The sequence below is a fragment of the Molossus molossus genome, unplaced genomic scaffold (genome assembly GCF_014108415.1).
Source record: "Molossus molossus isolate mMolMol1 unplaced genomic scaffold, mMolMol1.p scaffold_m16_p_7, whole genome shotgun sequence".
NCBI lineage: Eukaryota > Metazoa > Chordata > Mammalia > Chiroptera > Molossidae > Molossus > Molossus molossus.
Window position 1 is genome coordinate 25,511,710 of NW_023425401.1, and position 13,527 is coordinate 25,525,236.

A 13,527-nucleotide genomic window follows, 5' to 3' on the forward strand; every position below is an offset into this window, starting at 1 on the left:
CAAATTAAAAATCAAAGTTATAGAGCCAAAATAAAACAATGTTTTCTAAACATTTTTTAAAGAGAGTTTTCCTGTATACATGCTAATATGTATTCATGAATGCTGGTGAAGGAGTCAAATTTTTAATGTTTGTTTAAAATAATTTATTTGAAGATTTAAGAAACATAAATTTCTAAAATCAGAGAGCCAAAGAGCAAAGAGCAATAGCTTATTTGCCCTTGGTAAAATTATCTTAGAAATAATTTTTTGAAATTTAGTTATAAGTTGCCATATCCCTACAGATATTTTACTTTCAAGCAAAGGAAACCTGATTACTGAATGACTTGTCAAACGTGATTCCAAAGAATTGAAATACCAAATAATTAAAAGATACCAGGTAGTAAGAAGAAATCTAAAGAGTGATTTTTAAAAACATGTCTATAGCCATATAATTGTATTTTATTTTTTGGCTGAAATCTTAAGTGGAGACTTTATAAAATGGTATAGCTAAAGTGAATAATATTTTGAAAATATAAATTTGTTATTTTAAAGATAATATTTTTAAAGAATATATGTTGATAGATGGTAATATAATTATTAATAAAATAGAGCCACATTAAATGCTTTCATAACAAGGTACAAATTAACAAAGTAAATCTAGAATAAACTAACAGAAACAGTCAATATCAATACATATGAAAATAATTATGGAACTATAAAAATATTCTATTTGTAGGCTGGAATGCAGAAGTCCAAGTCTCACTTTTCAGAAGAAAGCTAAGATCATATATTTCTATCCAGTTAACCATAAGTTTTATAAAGCAAGACATGCTAATGATTTGTGGGTGTTTTCAAAGTATGAACTCATAGTGAATCCCACAGAACCAAATTTCATAGTAAAAGAGAACTAGGCTTATAATTTACTCTTACAAGAAGCTTTTATTGTGGCTGTGCTTCACAAACATAAACTGACTTTTTTTTTCATTGAGAACTTATTTAATAACATAATCTGTATCTGCAGAATATTGTAGCCCACCTTGTCAACATGGTGGCACCTGCTTGGCTGGAAATCTGTGTACTTGTCCTTATGGTTTTGTGGGACCAAGGTGTGAAACAAGTAAGCATAGCTCTCTTGTGGTCTCATATAATGAAACTGCTTCTTTGAATAGTTTATGGCGTTAATGCTAACTGAAATAAACCCAAACCTCAAGTAAAAACCACACATTCATGATTTATTACGACAGTTACCATTCTGCATGCTGCTGGAAGGCTAGGTGCCAAACCTCAAGTAAAAACCACACATTCATGATTTATTACGACAGTTACCATTCTGCATACTGCTGGAAGGCTAGGTGCCAAAACTAAGATAAAGGTCTTCTTAGCCCTGGCCAGTTTGGCTCAGCAGTTAGAGCATCAGCTTGCGGTCCAGAAAGACCCGGGTTCAGTTCCTGCTAAGGGCACGTACCTCGGTTGCAGTTTGTCCTCAGCCCTGGTTGGGTTGTGCAGGTGGCAACCACTCAACATGTACCTTTCACGTTGATGTTTCTCTCTCTATATATATATCTGAACAAGAAACGGAAAAATGTCCTCAGGTGAGGATTAAAAAAAAAAAAGTTTCTTCTTAGAAGCAATTCTCTTTTTGACCATATTCATACCAATTTCTGCATTTCTTTCTTTCTTTTTTTTTTCACTAACAAGAATTCAGTTGCTTGAATTGTATATAAATTTATCTCAATTAATTTATGTCTGTGATTACTTTCATCAGAAACTAATAATTTTTCCAAATGCTCATTTCTTGTTTACCATTCAGCTCAATGGTTTTCTATTTTTCCTAACTCTATTAGCAAAATAAATAAATAAAAATAACTTAATATAAGAATTGGAGACCACTTAAAGGCAAAGGATAAATTATTTTTGTCTTTCTCTCTGATCTTATTAATTAGAAAATGTAATTAGCAGTTACGAGTTAGCCAGGTAATAACCAATAACATGACCAATTCCAAGCTTAATTTACCTTTCTTTTATTTTTATCAAATGATATCAGTGGTTTGCAACAGGCACTGTGAAAATGGAGGCCAGTGCCTTATACCAGATGTTTGCCAGTGCAAGCCTGGCTGGTATGGACCCACCTGCAGTACAGGTAAAATAAAAAATATTTTCAATAGCCCTGTCCGGTTTGGCTCAGTGATTAGAGCATCGGCCCGCGGACCAAGAGTCCCGGGTTTGGTTCCTGCTAAGGGCATGTACCTCGGCTGCAGTTTGTCCCCATCCCTGGTGGGGATTGTGGGGATGGCAGCCACTCGATGTGTCTCTCTCACATTCATGTTTCTCTCTCCTTCTCCCTTCTCTTTCTCCTGCTCTATCTGAAGATAAATGAAAAAATGTCCTTGGGTGAGGATATAAATGAAAAAATGTCCTTGGGTGAGGATAAAAAATATATATATATATTTTCAATAAATGTCAGTTAAAAAGAAATTTTAAGTATGTCAAGGTCCTAAAGACTTGCACCCTAAGACATAAAACTAATCTGATTGGTATGAAGTTTTTTTCATACATATTTTTTCCCCTTTATTTATTTTAGAGAGAGAGAAAGGGAGAGGGAGAGAGAGAGAAACATCAATGAGAGAGAACATAGACTGGCCGCCTCCTGCATGCCCCGCAGTAGAGATTTGGCCCACAACCTGGGCATGTGCCCTGACCGGGAATTGACCTGTCAATCTTATGGTACATGGGTCAACGCTCAACCACTGAGCCACACCAGCCAGGCTTCAGACATATTTTTAAAAATCTATCTTTCATCTATCAGACCATAGACTGTATAAAAGCCTTAATGTTATCCAACCAAACCAATACTTTCTTTTTTTTTTTTTTTTCTTTACAGTTTCTTCATCCACCTGCCCTATGGTGGACAGATATATATCTGGGTTGCATCTTTTAGATTTCTTTCAAGTTTTTTTTTTTTGTTTGTTTGTTTTAATTTTATCACAAACATTCTATTCCTTATACATTCTAGCAATTCTGAGTTAAGTGGGCTCCATCACATGATTCCACTTATTTATCACAATATCAGGCTTACTACTTTGGCAGCAGTGTCTGTAATTATCTACGTTTAATCTAATACATTGTGACCTAATGACTTTTCTCAACATAGATTTAATTCAACATTTGTAGCCTTTCAACTACGGGTGAAGCATAATGCAAAGGGAAACAAAGATTAATCTGATTTTGCCCTGATTTTAAGGAGCATATCATTAGTGAAGGAGACACAGGATACAATTACTAAAAACCCTATGATACAAGTGGAGTTATAATAATTTATGTAATTAATGTACAGTTAGTTTCTTAGAAACAGACAAGAGGAAAATTAATCTTGGCAAATGAAGTTTGGAAGAAAAAGGTATTTGAGGTAGACCTCAGAGAATGGGTAAAATCTGGATTGAAAAACGGAAAAGGGTTTCACTTGTATGTGGGATATAAACAAAAAGTAACAAATGAACAAAACAGACTCGCAGATACACACAACACAATGGTGGTCACCAAAGGGGAAGGGAGGTGGGGAGAATGAAGAAGGTAAAGGGGGTCAAATATATGGTGACAGAAGACTAGACTTTGGATGGTGAGCACACAATGTAGTATACAGATGCTGCATTATAAAGTTATACACTTGAAATATGTATAATGTTATTAACCAGTGTTACCCCAATAAATTAATTTAAAAAAATAAAATTGGGGATACTTTTCAAAATGGAGCAAAGCTAAAGAAGCAGAAACAAAGACTTTCTGAGTGTGCTAGGACTTGAGTGCAGTGTTCATTTTCCAATTGGGAAGGAATTTAAAGAGTACACATGGCCACATGTATTGGAGCACATTACAGACAATCCTCTTTGAGCTTTTGAATTGTCTTCTAACTTCCAGTCACTCTTTCAGTTTAGCAAGGCATTCTGAATTCTAACCACAGTCTCCATGTTCTTAGCTTGGTTTTATTTGTAAGCTTAATGAACAGACTTTCAAAGCTATTACCCAGTTATTTCATTCCTCTTATGTTTGGCAAAGTCTAATTAATTATAGGTTATGGGTTTTGCTTGCAGTAAAAATAAAATATATTCATTATGCACTATTTTGTACTTCTGTGCAGTTCTCGTTTTTTGAATAATAAAACTTTTATGGTCTTTCTCCCTCCTGCTGTTCATTAGCTTTGTGTGACCCTGTTTGCCTCAATGGTGGTTCCTGTAATAAGCCAAACACTTGCTTCTGTCCAAATGGATTCTTTGGTGCACAGTGTCAGAATGGTAATTATTCTTTCTTTATAAATAAAATGTCAAAGGGAAACTTAGACATAAATAGAGGTCTGAGTAAATACAAAAAGACAAGTCCCAAAGGCAACACACTATTTAGTTTTTTTTCTCTTATAATGTTGCAGGTTTGGCCACCAAAGGATCACTTCATAGAAACATATCAGAATTATGATGAAAAATGGTTATATTTATTCAACATATATTAGGCTCACAACCACGGCAGCTGTCTGTGTAGTTTTGTAGAACCACAGTGTATAACAAATAAGCAAATTTCTTGCAGTCTTTTATAATAAAATGGTGTTTTATTTCTTGCCTTTACAGCAAAACATGTTTGACTTGTACTCAATCTCTTATCTCATGCTCTCTCTTAACTTTAGTTTTTATTAAACATTTATGAAGATCCAGCTGTACAAAGCACTATGCAAGGTCATATGGGAACATAAAGGTGCATCATTTTCCCCTTTGTGTCCTGTTATTTTAATACTTTCCTTCATAATGTTAATGCTACAGCTTGTGTTTTTGTTTGTTTTTTTGTTTTTCCTCCAGAATAATGGGCATGTCCTAAAGCTGTCAGTATAGGCATGAATTAATGTGAGAAAATGAAATTTAAAACATATTTTCTGATATTCATATTTTTAGTAGGGTGCATTTTTTAGTAAAAGTATATCTGAACATGTTATAATTCAATTCCTAAAATTTTTACATTTCTTCCATGCTACAATTTGATTTGATTCCATTCTTTTATTTGGAGGTTGGTTAGGAGTCTTAGGTTACAGTTAAGGCACAGAAAAAAACCATCACTCTAATACTACATATGTGCACATAGGAAATGAGTTCCTCTAATTCAGATTTTCTTCCTGCAGGGAACCAGATAGCAAAATGAAAGAAAGTAAAGTTAAGGCAAATCTGGAAAACTAGTAGACTATATTGAAACCCATGTTTATGAGTTATAAGTATAGTATTGAATGGAGAATGTACAAAGGGAAATGAAAAGCTTACATCTCATACTACTTGAAGTAGATGTAAGATATAATTTTAAAAGTTCTCTAAAATCTATATTCCAGCTGTATAACTAGGAGAGGAGGGACATCTCTAAATTATAAAGGAGAACTAAAATTATCTATTGAACATTTGTCATGTTAGCAGATTTTGGAATTAGCTGGTCTCTACAACTTCCTAGCTGCCATTGATTTTGGAAATTTACTTAAAGTTTACAGGACTAAACCATCTTAGTTTTCAAGTCTGAGCCAGACAGTTGTTATGAGGTACTGCTTGTACATACAATCAGCACATGGCCAGCTACTATCATGTAATAGTATTATTGTCACTAAGACATGTTACGGAGATGCAGAAGATATAGAAACGTAATTTTTATTCTTATTAAATTGCATGCATCACTGAGCCTGATGTGAGCCCAGTTGGTAGGAAGAAAAGATGGTACACTCATCAAAAGCCACTGAATAAAATTAGGCAGACTATTATGAGCGTTCTATAGGAGTTCAAAAGGGGAAGATAAAAATTGAGTGAGAAACATCATGAAAGAGTTAAACTACACTATTAATAAGCAAAGTTTAAAGTATGGGGCTGGAGAGATGATTAAATATATCTTCTAATTCCCCTCATCCTTGAATGCCATGAGCATGACCCACACAGAAGGTTGGGGCCAGAAAACTTGGCTTACTTTGGAATTCGATGAAAGATCTATCTGAATCCTAAAGAATTTCTTAAATGTATGTGTGAAGATGAAGTTTCTCCTAAACCTCCTTCTCCTAAAATGGGATTGAACAAGCCTAACTTTTATGCCATTTCTTTCACTATATTACATTTATTACATATACTTTTTTTGTAGTATTTATCTCTATATTTAAGTTTTGTGAAATGGATGAATATAAATGACAACAAGGTTACCCATCATAAATAGGTCTTCTGTTCATTTAATTTTTTTAGTTTTAAATTTCTAACCATAGGCATTTCCTATGGTATTTTTGTAATAAAAAGAATTACCTTTTCTTAATAAACACAAATAATCTTAAATTATATAAAGATTAAGAAGGAGAAAATACGAGTATTTCTCCATAATAAAAAGTAGCAATAAAGCCCAGCCAGTGTGGCTAAGTGGATTGAACATCATCCCGTGGACTGAAAGGCTCTGGTTCGAATCCCCATCAGGGCAAATGCCCTGCTCGTGGGCTCGGTCCCCAGTGTGGGGCATGATCTCTCTCACATTAATGTTTCTATCTCTCGTTCCCTTTCTCTCTCTCTAAAACAGCAATAAAAACATATTTTTTTTAAAAAGTAGCAAAAAAAAAGTAGACTTAAGCATGAACCAGAAAAAGCTCAGTCTAAAATAATGATAATTATCCATTTGTTAAAATAATTCAGTTATACTGTTTTTATACATAAAGTACTACATTATTTTCACTTATAAACCCATTTGAAATCAGTTGAATTTTTCTTACAGTGTTTGGAAATAAAGAAAGCAGCTATTTAAGATAAATCTAATTAAAATGGGGAGTCAGTCTACAGTGTCCCTATTATCAAAATCAGTTAATTTGACATTTGTTTTTAAAACAAAAACTAAAATTCATTTATTTATTATTTATGGAAAATTAATTTTAAAATTGCCCATGTATTATTATTTGCAAAACAAGTACATTTATCTGGAAGAAACCTGAAGCAATAATAATCTCTCAGAAAAGATGATAAATATTAGCTTCTGAACTTCATGGAACAGAATCATATATATAGAAGACACTACAGAATATTCAAGATTACCCAATATTCCTAACAAGGCCAAGGGTTTATAATTAAAAAGATTTTTACCAAACAGTCATAGAAATGTCACATATAAAGCTCTGCATTCATTATCTCAGTAGGCATTTAAAAGTTAATTTAAAAGTATTTACTAAATATTACGTGCCAGATTATTCAGATTTTTCTGATTTCCACTGGAACAGATACATTCTTACTTAGAGGTAGGTTTTTTTTACTTACTTTCTTGGTTTTGATCAGATCATTTTACACTTTACTTCAAAGTGTGGTGAAATATAAGGTTCATAACACATGCACTATAATACCAAAAACCCCATTTGTTATGACCACTTCACCAATACATTGCAAATTGTGCTAACCTACTAGCAGCTTATAGCTCTAAGAATTGTACTTTATGATTTAGAAGGGATGATTTTAGTGACTTGCAGCTGTGATCTTTTATTTTAATAGCACATCTCTCTGCCTTATGACTCCATAGATAACAAGCACATGATGTAATATGTAATATATAATAATTGAATGTGTAATATTTACAGATTGCTGCTATGTATTCTTTTAGCTATCTGTCACCCTCCCTGTAAGAATGGTGGGCACTGCACGAGAAATAATGTATGCACCTGTCGTGAAGGATACACTGGTAGGAGATGCCAAAAAAGTAAGACATCACTACATGTATTTGCCAACTACAAGGTAAAGCAAACACATTAAATAGCAAAACTATCGCTATTTAAGGGCTGAAATGTCATCTCTTCACCTTCAGGCATCTGTGATCCCATGTGCATGAACGGAGGAAAATGTGTGGGACCAAACATTTGCTCTTGTCTTTCTGGTTGGAGAGGGAAACAGTGCAACACACGTAAGAGGAATACTCAGAATGCTAAGTCCTACAGTATCTTGTGAACATAAATTAGAATTTAAGGCAAATAGCATTTTCCTTGTTTTTGTTTGTTTTTATTTTTGCTTGTTTCTATTTTAGGCGATATCTTTTTGAAACAGAAATCTGAGTAAAATGCCAACTTCTTTCAATGCATTCTTTTGAGTTAGTAGGGGAAGAGGGTATATTGTATTTTCCACTCTATCCACTACAATTGCCAGGATAAATAACCAGTTTTTAAGTCCTGGTCTCCTAGTCTTAAGTAGGAGTCAGGGGAAAGTTTTTTTGTTTGGTTTTTAATAGAAATGGATAATTATAAAAGGAACCAGTTATTGAGCACATATTAAATGCCATAAACTGGTGTAAACATTTTAGATCCATTATTTTATTTCAATCCTTATCTGCTCAAAAGGTATTATTACCCCCATTTTATGGATGAGAAAACTGAGGCTCAGTTTAATAACGAATAACGATTACATAACTAACAAATAATAGACCTGAGATTTCTAAACTGCCTAATTGACTCCAAATTACAGGTTCCTCCTGATATAAGATATTATGGCTAAACAGTTACCAACAAGTAAACTCTGTTGAGGCGTGGGATGTAAGTTGGAGGGGAAGCTTTTTAAAAATTACTAATTCTGTGGTCCCATCTCGACCAACCAATTCAGAACCTCCCAAGGCGACACTGCTTTCAAATTCAGTGAGTTTTTTTTAAATAATGGCAGCTCTTCTCATTCAAATGTTTTGATTTTTTTCCTTTTTATAAATTATTAATTTAAATTAGCAGCTATTATAACATATGGGTCAAAGAGAAAAATGAGAAGCAACATAAATGTCTAACAATTGGAGGAAAGTTAAATCACTATGCCCTTTATCAATGAAACAGTATACAACCATTAAAATCATGTTTTTCAGGAATAAATAGTGACATTAAAAATATTCTGGATAAAATGTTAAGAAAAAAGATCCTTTAATCATTGTTTTTTAACTGTCTTTTTTTTCCTGCATTTATCTTCAGACAGAGCGGGAGGGAGAGAAGGAGGAAGAGAGAGAGAGACAGAGAGAAACATGGATGTGAGAGAGACACATCGACTGGCTGCCACCCACACAACCCCAACCAGGGCTGGGGACAAACTGCAACCAAGGTATGTGCCCTTAGAGGGAACCAAACCCCAGACTCTCTGGTCTGCCGACCGACACTCTAACCACTGAGCAAAACCTGCCAGGGCAATAACTGTCTTTTTGTCTCTAATGAATTTTTTCATGGTTTTTGATAGAATTTGACTAGTAAAGTATATTCGTAACTTATTTGTATTTCTATGTGCAGCTATCTGCTTTCAGAAATGCAAAAATGGTGGTGAATGTATTGCTCCCAGTATATGCCATTGTCCTGACACCTGGGAAGGAACGCAGTGTCAACTACGTAAGCCTATAGCACTTTTTTCTACTATGGGTTCTAAATCTCAGCCTGTTATAATTATTAGCCAGGGAGCAGGAAAGAACCAAGCAGACCTCTTGGGTTTCCCATAGAAGCTACTATTTGTTTAATTTATAACCATTGTTTGCCCATACAATATACACTATTGTGTATATTTTCATCACTTATTTTACAGTGCTTCTCATACAATTTCAAATCTTTTGAGGTGTTCCAGGGCCTTTCTGAAATACCGCCAAGTTATTCCTACATATATTGAGATTTTTAACCCTTTAAACCTCAATTTCTAATAAAAACTAAATAAGCAAGTAGCATTCTTTCTTTCTTTCTTTATTTTTTATCCTCACCCGAGGACATTTTTCCATTTTTTGTTCAGATAGAGTGGGAGGGAGAGAGAGAAAGAGAGAGAGAGAAACATTGACATGAAAGGGACACATTGAGTGGTTGCCACCCGCATGACCCATCCAGGGCCGGGGACAAACTGCAACTGAGGCACACACCCTTAGCAGGAACCGAACCTGGGTCTCTCTGGACCGCAGGCTGACACTCTAACCACTAAGCCAAACCGGCCAGGGTGCAAGGAGCATTCTTTAGTGTGGACATTTTATAACCTCTAGAAACATGATTTATAGGCCTAAAAGTCAATTATTAACATGGAATTATTTTTGTAAAACCCAGGCAAAATAAAGACATGTCTGTTTTGCTTAAACCAACAAACTTAAGCTACCTTTTATTTACTAAGGATTAATCTTAGATCACATGAACTTGAAAAGCATTTGAGTTAGCTTCTATACTTCTGACAATTTTAGCATAGCCAATTATCACAAGCCCTTGCATTTCAACTAATTTTTAAGAATACCATCTGGAGGTAGAAAATTATCTCACATTTACTACACAGGCAGACACAAACAGAAGCCTTTTAGCCATGAGAAAAATGCAATAAAAGAACAACTGGGTTCACATTTTCCCTGGAGGTATTAACAATTTCTCTGTATCCTTGAGAAGTCAGTTAGTTCCAAGTGACCCTCCCCCTCTGAAAATGAGGACAGACATTTGTAATACCTCAAAGAATTGGGTTGACACCTAAACTACAGCATAGGTTGATCTTTTTTATCTAAATCCTCTTTTTGAAGCTTCCGAAGACCAATACATTCCCCATTCATTCTGCCTAATTTATAGCCAGCTTTTTCTAACTGTGCACACCAAAATCAATTTAGAAGTATTAAAGGATCCTCATTTCGGTAGTATCAACAGGAGGCTGACTGTGGTGGGCCTTCTTGGCCTCTGACTCATGGTTTCCCGTTAATTTTGAGATCTGTAGCTCTAGGGAAAGCAGCTCACATGCATGTCTCCGGACAAGCCAAATGCAGTGATCTCCTTACAGCACTACCCTGCACCCTAAAGGAAACGTTTCCTTAGGCAATCCCACAAAAATTCTTAGTCGCCTATGAATACCCGAGCAAGGGCCAGTGGGAACTTACCGGATGACACCAGAACCACGAGGCTTTCCAAGGCATGGGCCCCTTTCTTGGGCTCCTCTCCTGGGATGAACCCTCCAGGGTGCCCTTGTCCCGGCTCCGGCTTCCCCAGGATGGGCCTCGTTTCCGCACTGGACCGGAGGGGCGCCCATCTCTGCCATCTGGGTTCAGAGGGGGTGACGTCTGAACAACTGTCACCACCCCCTTCACTACGTGGAGTGGGAAAGCAAGTGTCCTCTCTCTTTTGGAATTAAAGAAAGTTCAGTTTCTCGTGTCGTCAGCAACATTTTTGTCCAGCGTCTCAGTAAGCAATTGGATTAAAAAAGCCGAAACTGGAAATCGCCACCTCTTTTTTTTTTTTTTCTTACCCTGGGTTATCTCAACTCTTATCCACCTTGAAGATTTTTCAAGAGCAGCTTAAGTCAAGGCCTGCTGCTTGGAACCAGGAGGCCCAGAACTCTGGGAGAAACTCAGCAAGTTCCCTGGGTGGAAGCAGGGAGCCGGTGTGGGCGGGGCTTGCCGGAACCCACGCACTGCGTCAAGGGCACGTCAAGGGCACGTCGACGAACGTCCAGACCTGCGGAGAACGTGCATGAGTTTGTTGGAGCCCAGCTGATGACGTGTGCCGGGGAGAAAGACGTCAAATGTTCCCCCTTTGTGTATTTTTAAAAGTCCCCTTCTTTAAAATGCTTTATTTCCAACTACTCAGAAACTGTCTAAATATTGATGACGTTATTTGAACAACATGTCCTGCTGCCTCTTTCTGGAAAATCGACAAGTACTCAAACCCATGATGTCTGTGATGTGACCGTGCTTCCTCAGCTGGGCAGCCCTGTGCATCGCACAACCGGCCCAGCCACACAGTCCCGAGGAAACAGCCTTCAAATGGTGCATTTAAACCAAAGGGAATGTTGTCTTGAATTATACCAGGTTCCAGCGTGAGCCACTGAAGCAGATACCCTTCTCAGGAAACAGAAGAGTATTGTTTATAAATTTATGTTATGCTTCTTTCACTAAATATTACTTGAAAGCATTTCCATGTCCTAAAAACGTAACTTTAAATGATATATTAAGTTCCATAATACTAACACTATAATTCACTTTCCTTTCCTCTTATGTGGAACATTTTAGTTATTTAGAAGTTATTACCATTAAAATTTTCTCTTTATAGGTGGGTATGCAGATAGATGACAGATTGGTAGAAAGGTAGGCAGGTAGATAGGTAGATGATAGATATTGAGATATATTGAAATAAAGGTATTTTTAAATCTCATTAGAAGAGCTTTTAAGAAAAAAAAAAATCTAGTATGGGCTGTATGAAAAGCTTTAGAAAGTTTCCAGTACAGTTGTTTCACTTTAAACTTCTGTTGATAGTATATGAAGTTGTTTGTTTTTTTTCCACTTACTGACCTGTACTGAATTATCCTTTTAAAATTTATGCTAAATTTTTAAAAAGCATATTATAAATGAATGCCATCTTATGTTACTAATTTGAATCTCCTATCTGAAGATAACAAAAAAGATATATTTTTAAATGTAGTCAATGAAAATTTTGTTTAGTAATGTCTTCATAGAATTGTAAAATTGTGTTGAGTTTCAGGTGACTAGTTTTTTGATGTGTGTGTGTGTGTGTGTTTGTGTTTGCTCTCTGGTTGCAGAAAGATGGGAGTGCATTTGGTCATTCATAGATTCTTATGACTATTTCTGTTGCTGAGGCATTGAACGGCTTGAGACCACCAGAATGGAATATGTCACAAGCACTTGTGTCAAAGATAGTAATTGTAAAAATTTGTGTATTACAGCAATTTGCAATCAAAAGTGTCTTTATGGAGGCAGATGTGTACTTCCCAATGTGTGTTCTTGCCGCACTGGATATTCTGGAGTCAAATGTGAAAAGAAAATACAGGTATTTCAAATTTTAAACAAAAAAAAAACAAATATTAGATATTGACATATGCTATCTACTCAGATATTCTACTTAGTAACTGATATCTGTTAATGCTTTATTTTCTTTTATTTCCAAAATATATATATAAGGATTTATTATTTGCCTTTAAATCTAAAAATAATATTATTTTGTATCGTGATAGAGTTATCTTATTCAAAATTTTTATGTGCATTTAAGGAATTTCAGTGTGTAGATACAACTTTCAAATGTTAAGGAGTTATTTTACGGCACTGGAGCTGAGAGAGAGCAAATATTCTATAATACAGATTTAAGACACAGTTAATTTATATTTTGGTCAAATATTAGATAAAATGTCCTCCTTCAGGGGTGGGAGTATTGGGGGGCTGACTATGATGATTATCAGAGGGAAAGGGAGGTGGGGGGAAGTAGAAGAGGGTAAAGAGGTCATAAATGGTGATGGAAGGAGACTTGACTTTGAGTGGTGAACACATAATACAATATATATAGATGATGTATTATAGAATTGTACACTTGAAACCTATATAATTTTATTAACCAATATCACCCCAATAGATTTAATAAAAATTTAAAAACATGAGCACCATCACCCTCTCATAAAGAAACTACCATTTTTTAAGTCAATGGGTCACTACTTCATTGATTTGAGGGTGGCCCAAAACATTTTCTGTGGATCATGTGCCTCTAAAGATTTGTCAATCCTCACTCTTTTCTTGTCTTTTTTTTTTTTTTTTTTTTTTTTTTATCCTCGCCTGAGGACATTT

General features: G+C 35.3%; 1 protein-coding gene across 1 annotated transcript in view; it reads left to right on the forward strand.

Moving 5' to 3' along the window:
* VWDE (von Willebrand factor D and EGF domains) overlaps positions 1 to 13,527 on the forward strand; it is a 120,177-nt gene that overhangs the window by 91,734 nt on the left and 14,916 nt on the right. The window contains exons 22-28 of the mRNA XM_036247431.1: positions 1,001 to 1,096; positions 2,024 to 2,119; positions 4,173 to 4,268; positions 7,606 to 7,701; positions 7,807 to 7,902; positions 9,251 to 9,346; positions 12,639 to 12,742. Of these exons, the coding sequence (XP_036103324.1) occupies positions 1,001 to 1,096; positions 2,024 to 2,119; positions 4,173 to 4,268; positions 7,606 to 7,701; positions 7,807 to 7,902; positions 9,251 to 9,346; positions 12,639 to 12,742 (680 nt within the window). The remainder of the gene's footprint in view (positions 1 to 1,000; positions 1,097 to 2,023; positions 2,120 to 4,172; positions 4,269 to 7,605; positions 7,702 to 7,806; positions 7,903 to 9,250; positions 9,347 to 12,638; positions 12,743 to 13,527) is intronic.